We start from the raw sequence: 26,316 nt of genomic DNA on the forward strand, positions 1-26,316 counted from the left end.
ATGCATGATCTTACATTTCAACTGAAAATGAACAACGCTCTTACCAACGCAATTTCCATTTGTATCTTGGAATCCAACGTTACAATCACAAGTGTATGAACCATCGTTGTTCGTGCAATTGGTACTTTGAGGTCCACAGGCAACAGCTGTTCCATTCAGGCATTCGTCGATGTCTAAAATCATGGAATGATTTTACAATTACGAATGCATGCATGATCTTACATTTCAACTGAAAATGAACAACGCTCTTACCAACGCAATTTCCATTTGTATCTTGGAATCCAACGTTACAATCACAAGTGTATGAACCATCGTTGTTCGTGCAATTGGTACTTTGAGGTCCACAGGCAACAGCTGTTCCATTCAGGCATTCGTCGATGTCTAAAATCATGAAAAGTTTTACATTACGAATCCATATATGATCCATTTCAACTGAAAATGAACAACGCTCTTACCAACGCAATTTCCATTTGTATCTTGGAATCCAACGTTACAATCACAAGTGTATGAACCATCGTTGTTCGTGCAATTGGTACTTTGAGGTCCACAGGCAACAGCTGTTCCATTCAGGCATTCGTCGATGTCTAAAATCATAGAATGATTTTGCAATTACGAATGCATGCATGATCTTACATTTCAACTGAAAATGAACAACGCTCTTACCAACGCAATTTCCATTTGTATCTTGGAATCCAACGTTACAATCACAAGTGTATGAACCATCGTTGTTCGTGCAATTGGTACTTTGAGGTCCACAGGCAACAGCTGTTCCATTCAGGCATTCGTCGATGTCTAAAATCATGGAATGATTTTACAATTACGAATGCATGCATGATCTTACATTTCAACTGAAAATGAACAACGCTCTTACCAACGCAATTTCCATTTGTATCTTGGAATCCAACGTTACAATCACAAGTGTATGAACCATCGTTGTTCGTGCAATTGGTACTTTGAGGTCCACAGGCAACAGCTGTTCCATTCAGGCATTCGTCGATGTCTAAAATCATGAAAAGTTTTACATTACGAATCCATATATGATCCATTTCAACTGAAAATGAACAACGCTCTTACCAACGCAATTTCCATTTGTATCTTGGAATCCAACGTTACAATCACAAGTGTATGAACCATCGTTGTTCGTGCAATTGGTACTTTGAGGTCCACAGGCAACAGCTGTTCCATTCAGGCATTCGTCGATGTCTAAAATCATAGAATGATTTTGCAATTACGAATGCATGCATGATCTTACATTTCAACTGAAAATGAACAACGCTCTTACCAACGCAATTTCCATTTGTATCTTGGAATCCAACGTTACAATCACAAGTGTATGAACCATCGTTGTTCGTGCAATTGGTACTTTGAGGTCCACAGGCAACAGCTGTTCCATTCAGGCATTCGTCGATGTCTAAAATCATAGAATGATTTTGCAATTACGAATGCATGCATGATCTTACATTTCAACTGAAAATGAACAACGCTCTTACCAACGCAATTTCCATTTGTATCTTGGAATCCAACGTTACAATCACAAGTGTATGAACCATCGTTGTTCGTGCAATTGGTACTTTGAGGTCCACAGGCAACAGCTGTTCCATTCAGGCATTCGTCGATGTCTAAAATCATGGAATGATTTTACAATTACGAATGCATGCATGATCTTACATTTCAACTGAAAATGAACAACGCTCTTACCAACGCAATTTCCATTTGTATCTTGGAATCCAACGTTACAATCACAAGTGTATGAACCATCGTTGTTCGTGCAATTGGTACTTTGAGGTCCACAGGCAACAGCTATTCCATTCAGGCATTCGTCGATGTCTAAAATCATGGAATATTTTTGCAATTACGAATGCATACATGATCTTTCATTTCAACCGAAAATGAACAACGCTCTTACCAACGCAATTTCCATTTATATCTTGGAATCCAACGTTACAATCACAAGTGTATGAACCATCGTTGTTCGTGCAATTGGTACTTTGAGGTCCACAGGCAACAGCTGTTCCATTCAGGCATTCGTCGATGTCTAAAATCATGGAATGATTTCACAATTACGAATGCATGCATGATCTTACATTTCAACTGAAAATGAACAACGCTCTTACCAACGCAATTTCCATTTGTATCTTGGAATCCAACGTTACAATCACAAGTGTATGAACCATCGTTGTTCGTGCAATTGGTACTTTGAGGTCCACAGGCAACAGCTGTTCCATTCAGGCATTCGTCGATGTCTAACATCATGGAAAGTTTTACATTACGAATCCATATATGATCCATTTCAACTGAAAATGAACAACGCTCTTACCAACGCAATTTCCATTTGTATCTTGGAATCCAACGTTACAATCACAAGTGTATGAACCATCGTTGTTCGTGCAATTGGTACTTTGAGGTCCACAGGCAACAGCTGTTCCATTCAGGCATTCGTCGATGTCTAAAATCATAGAATGATTTTGCAATTACGAATGCATGCATGATCTTACATTTCAACTGAAAATGAACAACGCTCTTACCAACGCAATTTCCATTTGTATCTTGGAATCCAACGTTACAATCACAAGTGTATGAACCATCGTTGTTCGTGCAATTGGTACTTTGAGGTCCACAGGCAACAGCTGTTCCATTCAGGCATTCGTCGATGTCTAAAATCATGGAATATTTTTACAATTACGAATGCATGCATGATCTTTCATTTCAACTGAAAATGAACAACGCTCTTACCAACGCAATTTCCATTTGTATCTTGGAATCCAACGTTACAATCACAAGTGTATGAACCATCGTTGTTCGTGCAATTGGTACTTTGAGGTCCACAGGCAACAGCTGTTCCATTCAGGCATTCGTCGATGTCTAAAATCATGGAATATTTTTACAATTACGAATGCATGCATGATCTTTCATTTCAACCGAAAATGAACAACGCTCTTACCAACGCAATTTCCATTTGTATCTTGGAATCCAACGTTACAATCACAAGTGTATGAACCATCGTTGTTCGTGCAATTGGTACTTTGAGGTCCACAGGCAACAGCCGTTCCATTCAGGCATTCGTCGATGTCTAAAATCATGGAATGATTTTACAATTACGAATGCATGCATGATCTTACATTTCAACTGAAAATGAACAACGCTCTTACCAACGCAATTTCCATTTGTATCTTGGAATCCAACGTTACAATCACAAGTGTATGAACCATCGTTGTTCGTGCAATTGGTACTTTGAGGTCCACAGGCAACAGCTGTTCCATTCAGGCATTCGTCGATGTCTAAAATCATGGAATGATTTTACAATTACGAATACATGCATGATCTCACATTTCAACTGAAAATGAACAACGCTCTTACCAACGCAATTTCCATTTGTATCTTGGAATCCAACGTTACAATCACAAGTGTATGAACCATCGTTGTTCGTGCAATTGGTACTTTGAGGTCCACAGGCAACAGCTGTTCCATTCAGGCATTCGTCGATGTCTAACATCATGGAAAGTTTTACATTACGAATCCATATATGATCCATTTCAACTGAAAATGAACAACGCTCTTACCAACGCAATTTCCATTTGTATCTTGGAATCCAACGTTACAATCACAAGTGTATGAACCATCGTTGTTCGTGCAATTGGTACTTTGAGGTCCACAGGCAACAGCTGTTCCATTCAGGCATTCGTCGATGTCTAAAATCATGGAATGATTTTGCAATTACGAATGCATGCATGATCTTACATTTCAACTGAAAGTGAACAACGCTCTTACCAACGCAATTTCCATTTGTATCTTGGAATCCAACGTTACAATCACAAGTGTATGAACCATCGTTGTTCGTGCAATTGGTACTTTGAGGTCCACAGGCAACAGCTGTTCCATTCAGGCATTCGTCGATGTCTAAAATCATGGAATGATTTTACAATTACGAATGCATGCATGATCTTACATTTCAACTGAAAATGAACAACGCTCTTACCAACGCAATTTCCATTTGTATCTTGGAATCCAACGTTACAATCACAAGTGTATGAACCATCGTTGTTGGTGCAATTGGTACTTTGAGGTCCACAGGCAACAGCTGTTCCATTCAGGCATTCGTCGATGTCTAACATCATGGAAAGTTTTACATTACGAATCCATATATGATCCATTTCAACTGAAAATGAACAACGCTCTTACCAACGCAATTTCCATTTGTATCTTGGAATCCAACGTTACAATCACAAGTGTATGAACCATCGTTGTTGGTGCAATTGGTACTTTGAGGTCCACAGGCAACAGCTGTTCCATTCAGGCATTCGTCGATGTCTAACATCATGGAAAGTTTTACATTACGAATCCATATATGATCGATTTCAACTGAAAATGAACAACGCTCTTACCAACGCAATTTCCATTTGTATCTTGGAATCCAACGTTACAATCACAAGTGTATGAACCATCGTTGTTCGTGCAATTGGTACTTTGAGGTCCACAGGCAACAGCTGTTCCATTCAGGCATTCGTCGATGTCTAACATCATGGAAAGTTTTACATTACGAATCCATATATGATCCATTTCAACTGAAAATGAACAACGCTCTTACCAACGCAATTTCCATTTGTATCTTGGAATCCAACGTTACAATCACAAGTGTATGAACCATCGTTGTTCGTGCAATTGGTACTTTGAGGTCCACAGGCAACAGCTGTTCCATTCAGGCATTCGTCGATGTCTAACATCATGGAAAGTTTTACATTACGAATCCATATATGATCCATTTCAACTGAAAATGAACAACGCTCTTACCAACGCAATTTCCATTTGTATCTTGGAATCCAACGTTACAATCACAAGTGTATGAACCATCGTTGTTCGTGCAATTGGTACTTTGAGGTCCACAGGCAACAGCTGTTCCATTCAGGCATTCGTCGATGTCTAAAATCATGGAATGATTTTACAATTACGAATGCATGCATGATCTTACATTTCAACTGAAAATGAACAACGCTCTTACCAACGCAATTTCCATTTGGATCTTGGAATCCAACGTTACAATCACAAGTGTATGAACCATCGTTGTTCGTGCAATTGGTACTTTGAGGTCCACAGGCAACAGCTGTTCCATTCAGGCATTCGTCGATGTCTAACATCATGGAAAGTTTTACATTACGAATCCATATATGATCCATTTCAACTGAAAATGAACAACGCTCTTACCAACGCAATTTCCATTTGTATCTTGGAATCCAACGTTACAATCACAAGTGTATGAACCATCGTTGTTCGTGCAATTGGTACTTTGAGGTCCACAGGCAACAGCTGTTCCATTCAGGCATTCGTCGATGTCTAACATCATGGAAAGTTTTACATTACGAATCCATATATAATCCATTTCAACTGAAAATGAACAACGCTCTTACCAACGCAATTTCCATTTGTATCTTGGAATCCAACGTTACAATCACAAGTGTATGAACCATCGTTGTTCGTGCAATTGGTACTTTGAGGTCCACAGGCAACAGCTGTTCCATTCAGGCATTCGTCGATGTCTAAAATCATGGAATGATTTTACAATTACGAATGCATGCATGATCTTACATTTCAACTGAAAATGAACAACGCTCTTACCAACGCAATTTCCATTTCTATCTTGGAATCCAACGTTACAATCACAAGTGTATGAACCATCGTTGTTCGTGCAATTGGTACTTTGAGGTCCACAGGCAACAGCTGTTCCATTCAGGCATTCGTCGATGTCTAACATCATGGGAAGTTTTACATTACGAATCCATATATGATCCATTTCAACTGAAAATGAACAACGCTCTTACCAACGCAATTTCCATTTGTATCTTGGAATCCAACGTTACAATCACAAGTGTATGAACCATCGTTGTTCGTGCAATTGGTACTTTGAGGTCCACAGACAACAGCTGTTCCATTCAGGCATTCGTCGATGTCTAAAATCATGGAATGATTTTACAATTACGAATGCATGCATGATCTTACATTTCAACTGAAAATGAACAACGCTCTTACCAACGCAATTTCCATTTCTATCTTGGAATCCAACGTTACAATCACAAGTGTATGAACCATCGTTGTTCGTGCAATTGGTACTTTGAGGTCCACAGGCAACAGCTGTTCCATTCAGGCATTCGTCGATGTCTAAAATCATGGAATGATTTTGCAATTACGAATGCATGCATGATCTTACATTTCAACTGAAAGTGAACAACGCTCTTACCAACGCAATTTCCATTTGTATCTTGGAATCCAACGTTACAATCACAAGTGTATGAACCATCGTTGTTCGTGCAATTGGTACTTTGAGGTCCACAGGCAACAGCTGTTCCATTCAGGCATTCGTCGATGTCTAAAATCATGGAATGATTTTACAATTACGAATGCATGCATGATCTTACATTTCAACTGAAAATGAACAACGCTCTTACCAACGCAATTTCCATTTGTATCTTGGAATCCAACGTTACAATCACAAGTGTATGAACCATCGTTGTTGGTGCAATTGGTACTTTGAGGTCCACAGGCAACAGCTGTTCCATTCAGGCATTCGTCGATGTCTAACATCATGGAAAGTTTTACATTACGAATCCATATATGATCCATTTCAACTGAAAATGAACAACGCTCTTACCAACGCAATTTCCATTTGTATCTTGGAATCCAACGTTACAATCACAAGTGTATGAACCATCGTTGTTGGTGCAATTGGTACTTTGAGGTCCACAGGCAACAGCTGTTCCATTCAGGCATTCGTCGATGTCTAACATCATGGAAAGTTTTACATTACGAATCCATATATGATCGATTTCAACTGAAAATGAACAACGCTCTTACCAACGCAATTTCCATTTGTATCTTGGAATCCAACGTTACAATCACAAGTGTATGAACCATCGTTGTTCGTGCAATTGGTACTTTGAGGTCCACAGGCAACAGCTGTTCCATTCAGGCATTCGTCGATGTCTAACATCATGGAAAGTTTTACATTACGAATCCATATATGATCCATTTCAACTGAAAATGAACAACGCTCTTACCAACGCAATTTCCATTTGTATCTTGGAATCCAACGTTACAATCACAAGTGTATGAACCATCGTTGTTCGTGCAATTGGTACTTTGAGGTCCACAGGCAACAGCTGTTCCATTCAGGCATTCGTCGATGTCTAACATCATGGAAAGTTTTACATTACGAATCCATATATGATCCATTTCAACTGAAAATGAACAACGCTCTTACCAACGCAATTTCCATTTGTATCTTGGAATCCAACGTTACAATCACAAGTGTATGAACCATCGTTGTTCGTGCAATTGGTACTTTGAGGTCCACAGGCAACAGCTGTTCCATTCAGGCATTCGTCGATGTCTAAAATCATGGAATGATTTTACAATTACGAATGCATGCATGATCTTACATTTCAACTGAAAATGAACAACGCTCTTACCAACGCAATTTCCATTTGGATCTTGGAATCCAACGTTACAATCACAAGTGTATGAACCATCGTTGTTCGTGCAATTGGTACTTTGAGGTCCACAGGCAACAGCTGTTCCATTCAGGCATTCGTCGATGTCTAACATCATGGAAAGTTTTACATTACGAATCCATATATGATCCATTTCAACTGAAAATGAACAACGCTCTTACCAACGCAATTTCCATTTGTATCTTGGAATCCAACGTTACAATCACAAGTGTATGAACCATCGTTGTTCGTGCAATTGGTACTTTGAGGTCCACAGGCAACAGCTGTTCCATTCAGGCATTCGTCGATGTCTAACATCATGGAAAGTTTTACATTACGAATCCATATATAATCCATTTCAACTGAAAATGAACAACGCTCTTACCAACGCAATTTCCATTTGTATCTTGGAATCCAACGTTACAATCACAAGTGTATGAACCATCGTTGTTCGTGCAATTGGTACTTTGAGGTCCACAGGCAACAGCTGTTCCATTCAGGCATTCGTCGATGTCTAAAATCATGGAATGATTTTACAATTACGAATGCATGCATGATCTTACATTTCAACTGAAAATGAACAACGCTCTTACCAACGCAATTTCCATTTCTATCTTGGAATCCAACGTTACAATCACAAGTGTATGAACCATCGTTGTTCGTGCAATTGGTACTTTGAGGTCCACAGGCAACAGCTGTTCCATTCAGGCATTCGTCGATGTCTAACATCATGGGAAGTTTTACATTACGAATCCATATATGATCCATTTCAACTGAAAATGAACAACGCTCTTACCAACGCAATTTCCATTTGTATCTTGGAATCCAACGTTACAATCACAAGTGTATGAACCATCGTTGTTCGTGCAATTGGTACTTTGAGGTCCACAGGCAACAGCTGTTCCATTCAGGCATTCGTCGATGTCTAAAATCATGGAATGATTTTACAATTACGAATACATGCATGATCTTACATTTCAACTGAAAATGAACAACGCTCTTACCAACGCAATTTCCATTTGTATCTTGGAATCCAACGTTACAATCACAAGTGTATGAACCATCGTTGTTCGTGCAATTGGTACTTTGAGGTCCACAGGCAACAGCTGTTCCATTCAGGCATTCGTCGATGTCTAACATCATGGGAAGTTTTACATTACGAATCCATATATGATCCATTTCAACTGAAAATGAACAACGCTCTTACCAACGCAATTTCCATTTGTATCTTGGAATCCAACGTTACAATCACAAGTGTATGAACCATCGTTGTTCGTGCAATTGGTACTTTGAGGTCCACAGACAACAGCTGTTCCATTCAGGCATTCGTCGATGTCTAAAATCATGGAATGATTTTACAATTACGAATGCATGCATGATCTTACATTTCAACTGAAAATGAACAACGCTCTTACCAACGCAATTTCCATTTCTATCTTGGAATCCAACGTTACAATCACAAGTGTATGAACCATCGTTGTTCGTGCAATTGGTACTTTGAGGTCCACAGGCAACAATTGTTCCATTTAGGCATTCGTCGATGTCTAACATCATGGAAAGTTTTACATTACGAATCCATATATTATCCATTTCAACTGAATATGAACAACGCTCTTACCAACGCAATTTCCATTTGTATCTTGGAATCCAACGTTACAATCACAAGTGTATGAACCATCGTTGTTCGTGCAATTGGTACTTTGAGGTCCACAGGCAACAGCTGTTCCATTCAGGCATTCGTCGATGTCTAAAATCATGGAATGATTTTGCAATTACGAATGCATGCATGATCTAACATTTCAACTGAAAGTGAACAACGCTCTTACCAACGCAATTTCCATTTGTATCTTGGAATCCAACGTTACAATCACAAGTGTATGAACCATCGTTGTTCGTGCAATTGGTACTTTGAGGTCCACAGGCAACAGCTGTTCCATTCAGGCATTCGTCGATGTCTAAAATCATGGAATGATTTTACAATTACGAATGCATGCATGATCTTACATTTCAACTGAAAATGAACAACGCTCTTACCAACGCAATTTCCATTTGTATCTTGGAATCCAACGTTACAATCACAAGTGTATGAACCATCGTTGTTCGTGCAATTGGTACTTTGAGGTCCACAGGCAACAGCTGTTCCATTCAGGCATTCGTCGATGTCTAAAATCATGGAAAGTTTTACATTACGAATCCATATATGATCCATTTCAACTGAAAATGAACAACGCTCTTACCAACGCAATTTCCATTTGTATCTTGGAATCCAACGTTACAATCACAAGTGTATGAACCATCGTTGTTCGTGCAATTGGTACTTTGAGGTCCACAGGCAACAGCTGTTCCATTCAGGCATTCGTCGATGTCTAAAATCATGGAATGATTTTACAATTACGAATGCATGCATGATCTTACATTTCAACTGAAAATGAACAACGCTCTTACCAACGCAATTTCCATTTGTATCTTGGAATCCAACGTTACAATCACAAGTGTATGAACCATCGTTGTTCGTGCAATTGGTACTTTGAGGTCCACAGGCAACAGCTGTTCCATTCAGGCATTCGTCGATGTCTAACATCATGGAAAGTTTTACATTACGAATCCATATATGATCCATTTCAACTGAAAATGAACAACGCTCTTACCAACGCAATTTCCATTTGTATCTTGGAATCCAACGTTACAATCACAAGTGTATGAACCATCGTTGTTCGTGCAATTGGTACTTTGAGGTCCACAGGCAACAGCTGTTCCATTCAGGCATTCGTCGATGTCTAACATCATGGAAAGTTTTACATTACGAATCCATATATGATCCATTTCAACTGAAAATGAACAACGCTCTTACCAACGCAATTTCCATTTGTATCTTGGAATCCAACGTTACAATCACAAGTGTATGAACCATCGTTGTTCGTGCAATTGGTACTTTGAGGTCCACAGGCAACAGCTGTTCCATTCAGGCATTCGTCGATGTCTAAAATCATGGAATGATTTTACAATTACGAATGCATGCATGATCTTACATTTCAACTGAAAATGAACAACGCTCTTACCAACGCAATTTCCATTTGTATCTTGGAATCCAACGTTACAATCACAAGTGTATGAACCATCGTTGTTCGTGCAATTGGTACTTTGAGGTCCACAGGCAACAGCTGTTCCATTCAGGCATTCGTCGATGTCTAACATCATGGAAAGTTTTACATTACGAATCCATATATGATCTTACATTTCAACTGAAAATGAACAACGCTCTTACCAACGCAATTTCCATTTGTATCTTGGAATCCAACGTTACAATCACAAGTGTATGAACCATCGTTGTTCGTGCAATTGGTACTTTGAGGTCCACAGGCAACAGCTGTTCCATTCAGGCATTCGTCGATGTCTAACATCATGGAAAGTTTTACATTACGAATCCATATATGATCCATTTCAACTGAAAATGAACAACGCTCTTACCAACGCAATTTCCATTTGTATCTTGGAATCCAACGTTACAATCACAAGTGTATGAACCATCGTTGTTCGTGCAATTGGTACTTTGAGGTCCACAGGCAACAGCTGTTCCATTCAGGCATTCGTCGATGTCTAAAATCATGGAATGATTTTACAATTACGAATGCATGCATGATTTTACATTTCAACTGAAAATGAACAACGCTCTTACCAACGCAATTTCCATTTGTATCTTGGAATCCAACGTTACAATCACAAGTGTATGAACCATCGTTGTTCGTGCAATTGGTACTTTGAGGTCCACAGGCAACAGCTGTTCCATTCAGGCATTCGTCGATGTCTAACATCATGGAAAGTTTTACATTACGAATCCATATATGATCCATTTCAACTGAAAATGAACAACGCTCTTACCAACGCAATTTCCATTTGTATCTTGGAATCCAACGTTACAATCACAAGTGTATGAACCATCGTTGTTCGTGCAATTGGTACTTTGAGGTCCACAGACAACAGCTGTTCCATTCAGGCATTCGTCGATGTCTAAAATCATGGAATGATTTTACAATTACGAATGCATGCATGATCTTACATTTCAACTGAAAATGAACAACGCTCTTACCAACGCAATTTCCATTTGTATCTTGGAATCCAACGTTACAATCACAAGTGTATGAACCATCGTTGTTCGTGCAATTGGTACTTTGAGGTCCACAGGCAACAGCTGTTCCATTCAGGCATTCGTCGATGTCTAAAATCATGGAATGATTTTGCAATTACGAATGCATGCATGATCTTACATTTCAACTGAAAGTGAACAACGCTCTTACCAACGCAATTTCCATTTGTATCTTGGAATCCAACGTTACAATCACAAGTGTATGAACCATCGTTGTTCGTGCAATTGGTACTTTGAGGTCCACAGGCAACAGCTGTTCCATTCAGGCATTCGTCGATGTCTAAAATCATGGAATGATTTTACAATTACGAATGCATGCATGATCTTACATTTCAACTGAAAATGAACAACGCTCTTACCAACGCAATTTCCATTTGTATCTTGGAATCCAACGTTACAATCACAAGTGTATGAACCATCGTTGTTCGTGCAATTGGTACTTTGAGGTCCACAGGCAACAGCTGTTCCATTCAGGCATTCGTCGATGTCTAACATCATGGAAAGTTTTACATTACGAATCCATATATGATCCATTTCAACTGAAAATGAACAACGCTCTTACCAACGCAATTTCCATTTGTATCTTGGAATCCAACGTTACAATCACAAGTGTATGAACCATCGTTGTTCGTGCAATTGGTACTTTGAGGTCCACAGGCAACAGCTGTTCCATTCAGGCATTCGTCGATGTCTAAAATCATGGAATGATTTTACAATTACGAATGCATGCATGATCTTACATTTCAACTGAAAATGAACAACGCTCTTACCAACGCAATTTCCATTTGTATCTTGGAATCCAACGTTACAATCACAAGTGTATGAACCATCGTTGTTCGTGCAATTGGTACTTTGAGGTCCACAGGCAACAGCTGTTCCATTCAGGCATTCGTCGATGTCTAACATCATGGAAAGTTTTACATTACGAATCCATATATGATCCATTTCAACTGAAAATGAACAACGCTCTTACCAACGCAATTTCCATTTGTATCTTGGAATCCAACGTTACAATCACAAGTGTATGAACCATCGTTGTTCGTGCAATTGATACTTTGAGGTCCACAGGCAACAGCTGTTCCATTCAGGCATTCGTCGATGTCTAACATCATGAAAAGTTTTACATTACGAATCCATATATGATCCATTTCAACTGAAAATGAACAACGCTCTTACCAACGCAATTTCCATTTGTATCTTGGAATCCAACGTTACAATCACAAGTGTATGAACCATCGTTGTTCGTGCAATTGGTACTTTGAGGTCCACAGGCAACAGCTGTTCCATTCAGGCATTCGTCGATGTCTAAAATCATGGAATGATTTTACAATTACGAATGCATGCATGATCTTACATTTCAACTGAAAATGAACAACGCTCTTACCAACGCAATTTCCATTTGTATCTTGGAATCCAACGTTACAATCACAAGTGTATGAACCATCGTTGTTCGTGCAATTGGTACTTTGAGGTCCACAGGCAACAGCTGTTCCATTCAGGCATTCGTCGATGTCTAACATCATGGAAAGTTTTACATTACGAATCCATATATGATCCATTTCAACTGAAAATGAACAACGCTCTTACCAACGCAATTTCCATTTGTATCTTGGAATCCAACGTTACAATCACAAGTGTATGAACCATCGTTGTTCGTGCAATTGGTACTTTGAGGTCCACAGGCAACAGCTGTTCCATTCAGGCATTCGTCGATGTCTAAAATCATGGAATGATTTTACAATTACGAATGCATGCATGATCTTACATTTCAACTGAAAATGAACAACGCTCTTACCAACGCAATTTCCATTTGTATCTTGGAATCCAACGTTACAATCACAAGTGTATGAACCATCGTTGTTCGTGCAATTGGTACTTTGAGGTCCACAGGCAACAGCTGTTCCATTCAGGCATTCGTCGATGTCTAACATCATGGAAAGTTTTACATTACGAATCCATATATGATCCATTTCAACTGAAAATGAACAACGCTCTTACCAACGCAATTTCCATTTGTATCTTGGAATCCAACGTTACAATCACAAGTGTATGAACCATCGTTGTTCGTGCAATTGGTACTTTGAGGTCCACAGGCAACAGCTGTTCCATTCAGGCATTCGTCGATGTCTAACATCATGGAAAGTTTTACATTACGAATCCATATATGATCCATTTCAACTGAAAATGAACAACGCTCTTACCAACGCAATTTCCATTTGTATCTTGGAATCCAACGTTACAATCACAAGTGTATGAACCATCGTTGTTCGTGCAATTGGTACTTTGAGGTCCACAGGCAACAGCTGTTCCATTCAGGCATTCGTCGATGTCTAACATCATGGAAAGTTTTACATTACGAATCCATATATGATCCATTTAAACTGAAAATGAACAACGCTCTTACCAACGCAATTTCCATTTGTATCTTGGAATCCAACGTTACAATCACAAGTGTATGAACCATCGTTGTTCGTGCAATTGGTACTTTGAGGTCCACAGGCAACAGCTGTTCCATTCAGGCATTCGTCGATGTCTAAAATCATGGAATGATTTTACAATTACGAATGCATGCATGATCTTACATTTCAACTGAAAATGAACAACGCTCTTACCAACGCAATTTCCATTTGTATCTTGGAATCCAACGTTACAATCACAAGTGTATGAACCATCGTTGTTCGTGCAATTGGTACTTTGAGGTCCACAGGCAACAGCTGTTCCATTCAGGCATTCGTCGATGTCTAAAATCATGGAATGATTTTACAATTACGAATGCATGCATGATCTTACATTTCAACTGAAAATGAACAACGCTCTTACCAACGCAATTTCCATTTCTATCTTGGAATCCAACGTTACAATCACAAGTGTATGAACCATCGTTGTTCGTGCAATTGGTACTTTGAGGTCCACAGGCAACAATTGTTCCATTTAGGCATTCGTCGATGTCTAAAATCATGGAATGATTTTACAATTACGAATGCATGCATGATTTTACATTTCAACTGAAAATGAACAACGCTCTTACCAACGCAATTTCCATTTGTATCTTGGAATCCAACGTTACAATCACAAGTGTATGAACCATCGTTGTTCGTGCAATTGGTACTTTGAGGTCCACAGGCAACAGCTGTTCCATTCAGGCATTCGTCGATGTCTAACATCATGGAAAGTTTTACATTACGAATCCATATATGATCCATTTCAACTGAAAATGAACAACGCTCTTACCAACGCAATTTCCATTTGTATCTTGGAATCCAACGTTACAATCACAAGTGTATGAACCATCGTTGTTCGTGCAATTGGTACTTTGAGGTCCACAGACAACAGCTGTTCCATTCAGGCATTCGTCGATGTCTAAAATCATGGAATGATTTTACAATTACGAATGCATGCATGATCTTACATTTCAACTGAAAATGAACAACGCTCTTACCAACGCAATTTCCATTTCTATCTTGGAATCCAACGTAACAATCACAAGTGTATGAACCATCGTTGTTCGTGCAATTGGTACTTTGAGGTCCACAGGCAACAATTGTTCCATTTAGGCATTCGTCGATGTCTAACATCATGGAAAGTTTTACATTACGAATCCATATATGATCCATTTCAACTGAAAATGAACAACGCTCTTACCAACGCAATTTCCATTTGTATCTTGGAATCCAAAGTTACAATCACAAGTGTATGAACCATCGTTGTTCGTGCAATTGGTACTTTGAGGTCCACAGGCAACAGCTGTTCCATTCAGGCATTCGTCGATGTCTAAAATCATGGAATGATTTTGCAATTACGAATGCATGCATGATCTAACATTTCAACTGAAAGTGAACAACGCTCTTACCAACGCAATTTCCATTTGTATCTTGGAATCCAACGTTACAATCACAAGTGTATGAACCATCGTTGTTCGTGCAATTGGTACTTTGAGGTCCACAGGCAACAGCTGTTCCATTCAGGCATTCGTCGATGTCTAAAATCATGGAATGATTTTACAATTACGAATGCATGCATGATCTTACATTTCAACTGAAAATGAACAACGCTCTTACCAACGCAATTTCCATTTGTATCTTGGAATCCAACGTTACAATCACAAGTGTATGAACCATCGTTGTTCGTGCAATTGGTACTTTGAGGTCCACAGGCAACAGCTGTTCCATTCAGGCATTCGTCGATGTCTAACATCATGGAAAGTTTTACATTACGAATCCATATATGATCCATTTCAACTGAAAATGAACAACGCTCTTACCAACGCAATTTCCATTTGTATCTTGGAATCCAACGTTACAATCACAAGTGTATGAACCATCGTTGTTCGTGCAATTGGTACTTTGAGGTCCACAGGCAACAGCTGTTCCATTCAGGCATTCGTCGATGTCTAAAATCATGGAATGATTTTACAATTACGAATGCATGCATGATCTTACATTTCAACTGAAAATGAACAACGCTCTTACCAACGCAATTTCCATTTGTATCTTGGAATCCAACGTTACAATCACAAGTGTATGAACCATCGTTGTTCGTGCAATTGGTACTTTGAGGTCCACAGGCAACAGCTGTTCCATTCAGGCATTCGTCGATGTCTAACATCATGGAAAGTTTTACATTACGAATCCATATATGATCCATTTCAACTGAAAATGAACAACGCTCTTACCAACGCAATTTCCATTTGTATCTTGGAATCCAACGTTACAATCACAAGTGTATGAACCATCGTTGTTCGTGCAATTGATACTTTGAGGTCCACAGGCAACAGCTGTTCCATTCAGGCATTCGTCGATGTCTAACATCATGGAAAGTTTTACATTACGAATCCATATATGATCCATTTCAACTGAAAATGAACAACGCTCTTACCAACGCAATTTCCATTTGTATCTTGGAATCCAACGTTACAATCACAAGTGTATGAACCATCGTTGTTCGTGCAATTGGTACTTTGAGGTCCACAGGCAACAGCTGTTCCATTCAGGCATTCGTCGATGTCTAAAATCATGGAATGATTTTACAATTACGAATGCATGCATGATCTTACATTTCAACTGAAAATGAACAACGCTCTTACCAACGCAATTTCCATTTGTATCTTGGAATCCAACGTTACAATCACAAGTGTATGAACCATCGTTGTTCGTGCAATTGGTACTTTGAGGTCCACAGGCAACAGCTGTTCCATTCAGGCATTCGTCGATGTCTAACATCATGGAAAGTTTTACATTACGAATCCATATATGATCCATTTCAACTGAAAATGAACAACGCTCTTACCAACGCAATTTCCATTTGTATCTTGGAATCCAACGTTACAATCACAAGTGTATGAACCATCGTTGTTCGTGCAATTGGTACTTTGAGGTCCACAGGCAACAGCTGTTCCATTCAGGCATTCGTCGATGTCTAAAATCATGGAATGATTTTACAATTACGAATGCATGCATGATCTTACATTTCAACTGAAAATGAACAACGCTCTTACCAACGCAATTTCCATTTGTATCTTGGAATCCAACGTTACAATCACAAGTGTATGAACCATCGTTGTTCGTGCAATTGGTACTTTGAGGTCCACAGGCAACAGCTGTTCCATTCAGGCATTCGTCGATGTCTAACATCATGGAAAGTTTTACATTACGAATCCATATATGATCCATTTCAACTGAAAATGAACAACGCTCTTACCAACGCAATTTCCATTTGTATCTTGGAATCCAACGTTACAATCACAAGTGTATGAACCATCGTTGTTCGTGCAATTGGTACTTTGAGGTCCACAGGCAACAGCTGTTCCATTCAGGCATTCGTCGATGTCTAACATCATGGAAAGTTTTACATTACGAATCCATATATGATCCATTTCAACTGAAAATGAACAACGCTCTTACCAACGCAATTTCCATTTGTATCTTGGAATCCAACGTTACAATCACAAGTGTATGAACCATCGTTGTTCGTGCAATTGGTACTTTGAGGTCCACAGGCAACAGCTGTTCCATTCAGGCATTCGTCGATGTCTAACATCATGGAAAGTTTTACATTACGAATCCATATATGATCCATTTAAACTGAAAATGAACAACGCTCTTACCAACGCAATTTCCATTTGTATCTTGGAATCCAACGTTACAATCACAAGTGTATGAACCATCGTTGTTCGTGCAATTGGTACTTTGAGGTCCACAGGCAACAGCTGTTCCATTCAGGCATTCGTCGATGTCTAAAATCATGGAATGATTTTACAATTACGAATGCATGCATGATCTTACATTTCAACTGAAAATGAACAACGCTCTTACCAACGCAATTTCCATTTGTATCTTGGAATCCAACGTTACAATCACAAGTGTATGAACCATCGTTGTTCGTGCAATTGGTACTTTGAGGTCCACAGGCAACAGCTGTTCCATTCAGGCATTCGTCGATGTCTAAAATCATGGAATGATTTTACAATTACGAATGCATGCATGATCTTACATTTCAACTGAAAATGAACAACGCTCTTACCAACGCAATTTCCATTTGTATCTTGGAATCCAACGTTACAATCACAAGTGTATGAACCATCGTTGTTCGTGCAATTGGTACTTTGAGGTCCACAGGCAACAATTGTTCCATTTAGGCATTCGTCGATGTCTAACATCATGGAAAGTTTTACATTACGAATCCATATATGATCCATTTCAACTGAAAATGAACAACGCTCTTACCAACGCAATTTCCATTTGTATCTTGGAATCCAACGTTACAATCACAAGTGTATGAACCATCGTTGTTCGTGCAATTGGTACTTTGAGGTCCACAGGCAACAGCTGTTCCATTCAGGCATTCGTCGATGTCTAAAATCATGGAATGATTTTACAATTACGAATGCATGCATGATCTTACATTTCAACTGAAAATGAACAACGCTCTTACCAACGCAATTTCCATTTGTATCTTGGAATCCAACGTTACAATCACAAGTGTATGAACCATCGTTGTTCGTGCAATTGGTACTTTGAGGTCCACAGGCAACAGCTGTTCCATTCAGGCATTCGTCGATGTCTAAAATCATGGAATGATTTTACAATTACGAATGCATGCATGATCTTACATTTCAACTGAAAATGAACAACGCTCTTACCAACGCAATTTCCATTTGTATCTTGGAATCCAACGTTACAATCACAAGTGTATGAACCATCGTTGTTCGTGCAATTGGTACTTTGAGGTCCACAGGCAACAATTGTTCCATTTAGGCATTCGTCGATGTCTAACATCATGGAAAGTTTTACATTACGAATCCATATATGATCCATTTCAACTGAAAATGAACAACGCTCTTACCAACGCAATTTCCATTTGTATCTTGGAATCCAACGTTACAATCACAAGTGTATGAACTATCGTTGTTCGTGCAATTGGTACTTTGAGGTCCACAGGCAACAATTGTTCCATTTAGGCATTCGTCGATGTCTAATAAATGTAAAACTTGTACGTCTTCTTGCAAATAAATGAATAAGCAGTTCGTTTTGTCACAATCTGTACCTATTTCGCATGAAACTCCTTTCCAACCAGCTGCACAGAGACATGATGTCTCGTTAATGGGAGTCCCTCCATTGAGACATACGACAGGTCCTACAAAACATGTTCAAAGGATAAATCCGGGAAAAAAAGATTTGTTTTTTGTTTTCAACATTTGTGTAGGTTTGTCTGTTTTGGAATTTAGGAAGAATTCGCAGCGGTGAACTCACTGGCCTGTGGATTGAATTTTTCAGCTAGATTTGGAATTCTGGTTTTCTATTTTTTTTTCTAAAAAAGGCTTTTGTTCTTGGGATAATGTTACAATGCAGTTTCACTCCGGTTGGCAACCAGTGTGTTGGACATTGTAATTTTATCTATGAATGGTGATATCTTATTGTACAGCTAATAAGAATAACATAAAATAATTGAGAATTCGAATTTTTTTGAAATTTTCTATTTGTTTAAAATGGTAAATGAAGGAATTTTTCTCTTTCAAGTCAGATCACTGGATATACTAACCCTCAAGCCCTCTAACTGTTCCCAGTAGCAGGACCAGCCACAACATGCACATTACAGCTTGACAACTGAAGAGTGGTTAGCCTTACCAGACAGTTTAAAGGCATTTAAGTACTGCAAATAATAGCCTGGAAATAATTGGAAATGTGTGTCTTAATGCTAAAACAATGTGTTCTATGGGTCAACCTCTAGTCATTAAATTTCAAATAAACATTTCTGTTTGTCTATCTGTTTCTAACAAAAAGTCTAGAACAGTTTCCAGTAGGCCAAAACACCACAGAATTAAAGGAATTGAAGTATGTCTTGGCCTCAATACAAAAACTATAATATAAACACAACCAACATCAGTCTCAAAATAATAAATACTTCAGTGGGTGTTGTTTTTGTAAGTAATTGGCAAATAATACTCCACAAGTAAAAAAATATTAAATAACCAATGATATATTATGATCATAGTATGATAGAACAGGAATTCGCTTAGCCATGGACACATATATATGCCTATAGGAGTATTAAGTATGTACTACTTGTGTACATTATCACAATGTCCACAACTTTCACCAGAAGAAAAAACATTTTTATATTGATCACATAAAAACTTTTAGTACCTACTTCAAATAATTTGTGTGTGTCCGTTTTCTTTGTATTTACAATTCGCATTTTTTTATCTTTGTCGTCGTTTTATTTTACTTAGTGAATTATTTTCGCGCTAAACACCATACAATAGAAATACATCGCCTTTATTCTGTCGCTACGGATTAAAGCGTACCAATTTTTTTTAAATGGATAAATTATTTCTTTTTTTCCTACTATTTTCATTGAAAAAAAATCTTGCAATTAGCTTGGTCAAACAAGCAAGTTTGTTGATTTGTTGGTGGCACTTGACGGCATTCCAAACCAATGGTTCCCAAAACCAAATATAGACAAAATAAACTGTTTTTAGACACTTGTTATTAGGCTCTCACTTAGTTTGGAATTAGCCCCATTGTAGGGGCGGACCCAGGGCGAATTGGGGGTTAGAACACGTCATACCATTGTAGAAAGCGCTGCAATGGCAGACATCACGGTTGCTTCGAAATTTATTTTCGTTTGTCACGTTGGCGTGCTTTTTTCTAGCGCATGGCAACCTTTGTGTTGAGAGCCCCAAATTGTCATTCATGTGCCATGATGAGTTTTGGACCGTAACCGTCCCCTCAGGGAAAATTTCTGGATCCGTCCCTGACCAAATGAGTTTCTGAGTCATAGTACACAAGAAAATGCTGGCTTTCACCTTACCTTAAAAGATCGCAGGAAATATTTACTCACTAAAGACTGTAATTACTTCTATGTTGCCGGGAACCCAAAAAGTATCCCGTATGCCTTAAGATAACAAAACCATTGCAATGAAAAGGCAAAATCCTGAATAGAAAGTGGTAGCCTACTGAGGCCTTGTCTTGTACAGTTAAACGACCATCAAAAGCAATGTTTTAAGAAAAAAATCGAAAATCCACTACACTGGGGCGCATGATATATAAATCCCACTCCCATTTTCCTCTTGAGTAGTCTTGCAACTAATTCGAGTTGTTGAAGCATAAACCACTTAGGTTCCGGAATGACTGGTCAGTTACCTGGGAATTCAATTGCTAAGAAAGCGATGTCACTAAACACTTCAAACCAGGCGATTCTTGTGATTTAGGACGCGATAAAAAGTTGTTTTATTTGCGTGTTTAAAATGTTCTTGCTGAATACTGTTACAATAAAACTATTCAATCACTAACGTTCGTGTAAATATGGACGTTGGTGCGAAACGTCTTATTATCGTTTATGCCTGGTTTCCTGAAATAAATAGACCTATTCATCTATTAAAAATACCAGCCCACACCCACAAAAAGCAATTTATTTAAAACCTCCCTAAGTTTTACAACACCCTGTTCTGTCTTAGTCTGTACAATACCACAAGAAAGTCTGACCGAATGGAACTCGAAGCAAAATTACAGAGAAAAATATTGGTGATATATGATTGCATTTGAATCGCGCTTGGATAGGCAGCGATGGCGAAGTTTCCAAAATAATAACGCAAACCTTTCGCTATCCTGAAACATGCAATTACCGGCACAATTTGATTTGCTTTTCAATGGAAGAGATTACTGTTATCACAATATGTATGACGTTATTCCTGGTTTGACGACGAGTTGAAATGTTGTGAATTGTCATCATTGGGTTTGCGAAGCACATTTAAGATTACCAAACAACAAAGGACTTCTTTACAGAGTATATGCAAGGTAATTTCTCACATGTAAGCAACCCTAGAGTGTAGGACGTACGGAAAAGTCTGGAACTTGTGCAAACGCGAGTTAAAATTGGTTTGTGTTTGGTCAAAACTATTACGGTGAAAAATCTGGTCATCCCAGTCCATGCCACAAAAAAAGCGCACAGAAATCGCCGTGATACGATTTTTGTAAACTGTGATAATTAAAGCACATCTCCAAACAAAACGGAAAGTATCGAATTGCACCAGGCCTTCTCTCTCTCTCTCTCTCTCTCTCTCTCTCTCTCTCTCTCTCTCTCTCTCGTTTTATTTTCTCTCTCGATTTCTCTCTCTCCCACCCTTTCTTTCTTTCTTTCTCTCTGTTGCAAAATCGTGTAGTAGGTTTTAGCAGAGAAAAGAGCGCAAAATATTAGTCGGATTGCTGAACGGAAAATACCCCTTTAGCAGCGGGTTTAGTGAACAATACTCAAGCGTTCTTAGCCCACGATCCATTTCTGCTCGTAGTTTCAGTTTCGCTACAACCTAAAGTGTAGCCTAAACTTGTTTCGTGTGCGATGACAAAAACACTTGGCCTTCCTCAAACCGACGTCCAGTGACGTCCCGGCCTGGATGGTCCCAACAAGCCAAAAAACTTTGTTTAAAGTATTTTTCACCGGGACTGCTCAGGCGAAGATTCTGTTTATCATCGTTATCAACGGAACTGCCGAGGATTTTGTCGTGGAAATTCACCTCAGTTGACGTACTCCGTTTCACTCGAGAAGTTAGTTTGCAGGGAATGTCTGATATGACGTAATGGACGTCACAACGTATATTATATGTGTCAACATTTTACAAAGGGAAAGTGTCGTGATGCATTCCTAACAAAAAAATGTTTTTGTATTTAGGTTTGCCACAGCGGCACGGTGACTTTTCTCTTTACCAACAAGAAAGACATCTCGTGTTTAGTCTTTGCTATGCGCAAGTTTGGACATGGAGGTTTTGTCGACCACTGCATGTAACAAACGATGTGAGGTCAAAGTTGCTTGACATGGGGTTTGCCTAGACCAGAGACCGGCAACCCATGGGTCTCTTGACTTCAGCGGTAAATCTGGAGAAATCATAAAGTGGCGAAACAACTATCAATGCGTTACGTTTTCGGGGCACTGAAAAACGCACCAGAGTACGATTTGTGAGAGTTTTTATAATTTTGGCGCTAAAACGCATAGACGTTTTTGGTTTCGTTTGCCGTCAAGGCCAAAACAAACCCTAGGTTCGGCTCCAAGTAGTCAAACTTTTATCTCTGCGATAAACATACTTCGAAATCTTCACAGAACAAAGAAGATGTCATAAGGCAAGGGTCGACAACCTTTAGCATGAAAAGAGGTAATTACACTCTTTTTGCACTAAGCTATAGAACATGTTAAGAGCCGCAAAACCTAAGGTAGGGATTATGAATAAAGCGTCACCATGCGTTTTCAGTGAGCTTGCCAAACCCATAAGAACAGTCAAGTGTAGCATAATAATGAAATGAAATTTATTTGCATCAAGTTGTTTTCTAAATGTGTTTGTCGCGTCTTTATGGAGGATAAAAGAGACAAGGAATCAAACGTTACCTCTGATTACTGAAAAGGTAAATTGCCTGGGCTCCTGTTCCATTGGGTTGCCTACGAATTCCACTTGAATTCTTTTTGTCCGCACGTTCCACTTTCCCTGGGGGGAAACATTGTTGCTTGCGTTTCCAAATCTGTTGGTGAAGCCGGCATACCCAGTTGTCGCATCGGCGAAGATGTTCACCTGAAAACAAATGATGCCGCAAACATCACGAAACTTGGTTTGTGTTTGCTGGGTTTGTGATGGCTCTCGTGACACGTGACTTACGCAACGCCACGCCCATATGTCAACCACAGTTGGGTACATTGAGCGAATACACCTAAAATGGTCGTTACAATATAGGATCCTTATGTGACCTAAAGCAGTCCACTCAGTCAAAAAATCCCACGTTATGTACAACCTATAGCTGAGCCCACTAATCGTTGTGGTTTATTTGCTTCTACATGATTTAGGTGATAAACTGTACAACCGATATAGAAGCAATAGAGTCAATGATGATTTGTCTGCTGTGGACAGTGTATGCACTCCATCTACCACGATTTAAGTCCGGGGGTTTATTCCTAAATTGGCAACAAGCGGATTGACAGACTTCAAAGTCACCAAGTGGAATCGTCAATGCCTGGCTCGTATATAAACCGACAAGAAGGTTTTCCTAGGTCGAAAATACCATGTACAAAATATGTAAACTTACAAATAGAAAGTCGCCCGGAAACAGATTGGTGGCGAGAAGTTCGAGATGATATTCACTGCTTAGGTCTGAGACGAAAACCCAGCGGCAGAGAGAAATGCCGTTGAAATCCGGTGAGAAATTGAATGTCTTATTGACTGATCCAGAATACTCGTGATCGCATACAAACGAACCTAAAGCCACAACAAATTGTCAATTTCGTCTACAGGCGTTTCCAACTTTCACTAACCGATGACGTAATCGTCCCTAAGAAATGCTACAGCAACGTACGTGACTAATAGGACCTTAGTTTAGAGATAATTACAAAGCACATTCTTCTTATTTGATATACACTACTTTTATAATAAGAAAAGCCAATAAAATGAATTGTGTGAGCTGCATACAGATGGCTACTGTTTCGACCTATAAGGTCTCATCAGTGTAACCATCCGTACGCGGCTTACACAATTCCTTTTATACTTACAACCCACAAAGATATGAAAAATCAAAATCTCACCGATTTGGTGAGATATCACCACATTCTCGTTGTCTTGTATTGGCATCCGACAAACGTAGGAAATGGTTTGGTCACCACCTCTAACTGTTCCTCTAGCGTAGCCGTTACCAACCAATGGCGGGACGTCAATACTACCGCTGATAAACTATCAAAAATACATGTAAAAAAAATAGTCTGAAACATGAATGCATCAAGGATGTTTGAGCAACATTACCGTGCATTTATTTCCCTCCAACAGAGCTCCGCTTTTCATGAACAGATAAGGGAATAAACCCTCTGCGTTGTTAATGGTGATCACACCGCTTGCCTGAATGCACCCGGCATCGATCGTGAATTCGCCCCGGTCTGAGTGCGTGTTATTTGCGCCGCACAAGGAGTGACCTGCAACAAAATATTTACAATCTGCAACAAAACATTTTTTGTTCGAGGTTTGGGACCATACTTGTTTTTGGTGACAGGCCAAGTGCGTACAAGTGGATTTTGACACGCTTTGGCCAAATTACACTGAACTCCTGCAGATAACCACAATGGTAGGCGTATCTACAACTGGTATTGTAAAAGCAAAGAAAAATAGCCCTGACACGTGCTACGCGACTTTCTGCTGAGTCAGCTGTTTTGTTGATTTTACGGTTTGTTATTTGATGCAAAACAGGCGACCTGGCATTCTGTATGAAGTACAGGAAACTGACTAATTTATAAAATCTTTGGTGGATTATCTGCTGGGTGAGACTTGCGAAAGACGCTAAATAACAATGCTGGTAGTATAATACCAAAGGTTGTTCCTGCAAAAACAACGAACAAAAAAGCGATGGTGTACACTGAGGGTGCAATCAAACAACTCACCGATTCGCACGACGGCAAAGAAACACAGTGCTTTGAAAAAAGGCTCCATAGATAAAGGCCGCAACAACTTGATCAGGTTTACTCTTTTAAATCGTAAGGCACAACTTTAACAAATTGATTGTGCATCACCTTGCATTGTACTGCGTGTAACACATTGGGTTTAGTGGATGCCATAGCTCTCCGAATTGGCCCGAAAGTGAAGCTGCTTGTTTTTTACAATGTACCTGAACCTGATGTAAACGAAACGTTCGAAGCAGTCGGACATTTACCTTTCAACACGACCGGCACGGTTACATGATTGTCGCAGATAATGTGATTTCCTTATCTTACAATAATTAAGATTTTCTTCCTGAAATCAACCTTTACCACAGGTGAAAACTTCACATTTAAAAACTACAATGTGAAAAGGTCACGTCTTTATCTCACATCTGGATAACCTTTGGTTTTATAAAGTTGCCCATATACACTTTTACTATTCGCATTTATTGTTCATTTCCGTGCTGCAGTTGTTTACGCGGAATAAAATGATCGTTCTAACTTGTGCGAACGACAACCTTAAACTGGTTTGCACACGGAGATCTGGTGTTGTTGTTTTGAAGCATCTTGTACAGGGGATGCACAATGAGAACAAACAGAACCCGTCGTTCATAGAATGAATAGAACGGAAATAGTCCATCTAATTGTGAATTGCCATCCGTTATTGTTCGTTGAGATCTTATTCATTGCATAAAAGCATGATCGGCCTAAAGCAGTGGTTCTATATACGTTTTCGTAATTACCTACTGTTTTTTTTAA

The 26,316-nt window shown here is 39.1% G+C and overlaps 1 protein-coding gene across 1 annotated transcript in view; it reads right to left on the reverse strand.

The window, feature by feature from the left end:
- LOC145897157 (uncharacterized) overlaps positions 1–25,695 on the reverse strand; it is a 92,381-nt gene extending 66,686 nt beyond the window's left edge. The window contains exons 1-7 of the mRNA XM_082985343.1: positions 25,651–25,695; positions 25,449–25,460; positions 25,121–25,190; positions 24,893–25,059; positions 24,679–24,823; positions 24,186–24,355; positions 23,497–23,677 (exon numbers count right to left, since the gene is read on the reverse strand). Of these exons, the coding sequence (XP_082841469.1) occupies positions 23,497–23,677; positions 24,186–24,355; positions 24,679–24,823; positions 24,893–25,059; positions 25,121–25,190; positions 25,449–25,460; positions 25,651–25,695 (790 nt within the window). The remainder of the gene's footprint in view (positions 1–23,496; positions 23,678–24,185; positions 24,356–24,678; positions 24,824–24,892; positions 25,060–25,120; positions 25,191–25,448; positions 25,461–25,650) is intronic.
- Between the last annotated feature and the right edge of the window lie 621 nt (positions 25,696–26,316).

The sequence above is a fragment of the Ascidia mentula genome, chromosome 4, assembly GCF_947561715.1.
Source record: "Ascidia mentula chromosome 4, kaAscMent1.1, whole genome shotgun sequence".
In the NCBI taxonomy this organism is placed as follows: Eukaryota; Metazoa; Chordata; class Ascidiacea; order Phlebobranchia; family Ascidiidae; genus Ascidia; species Ascidia mentula.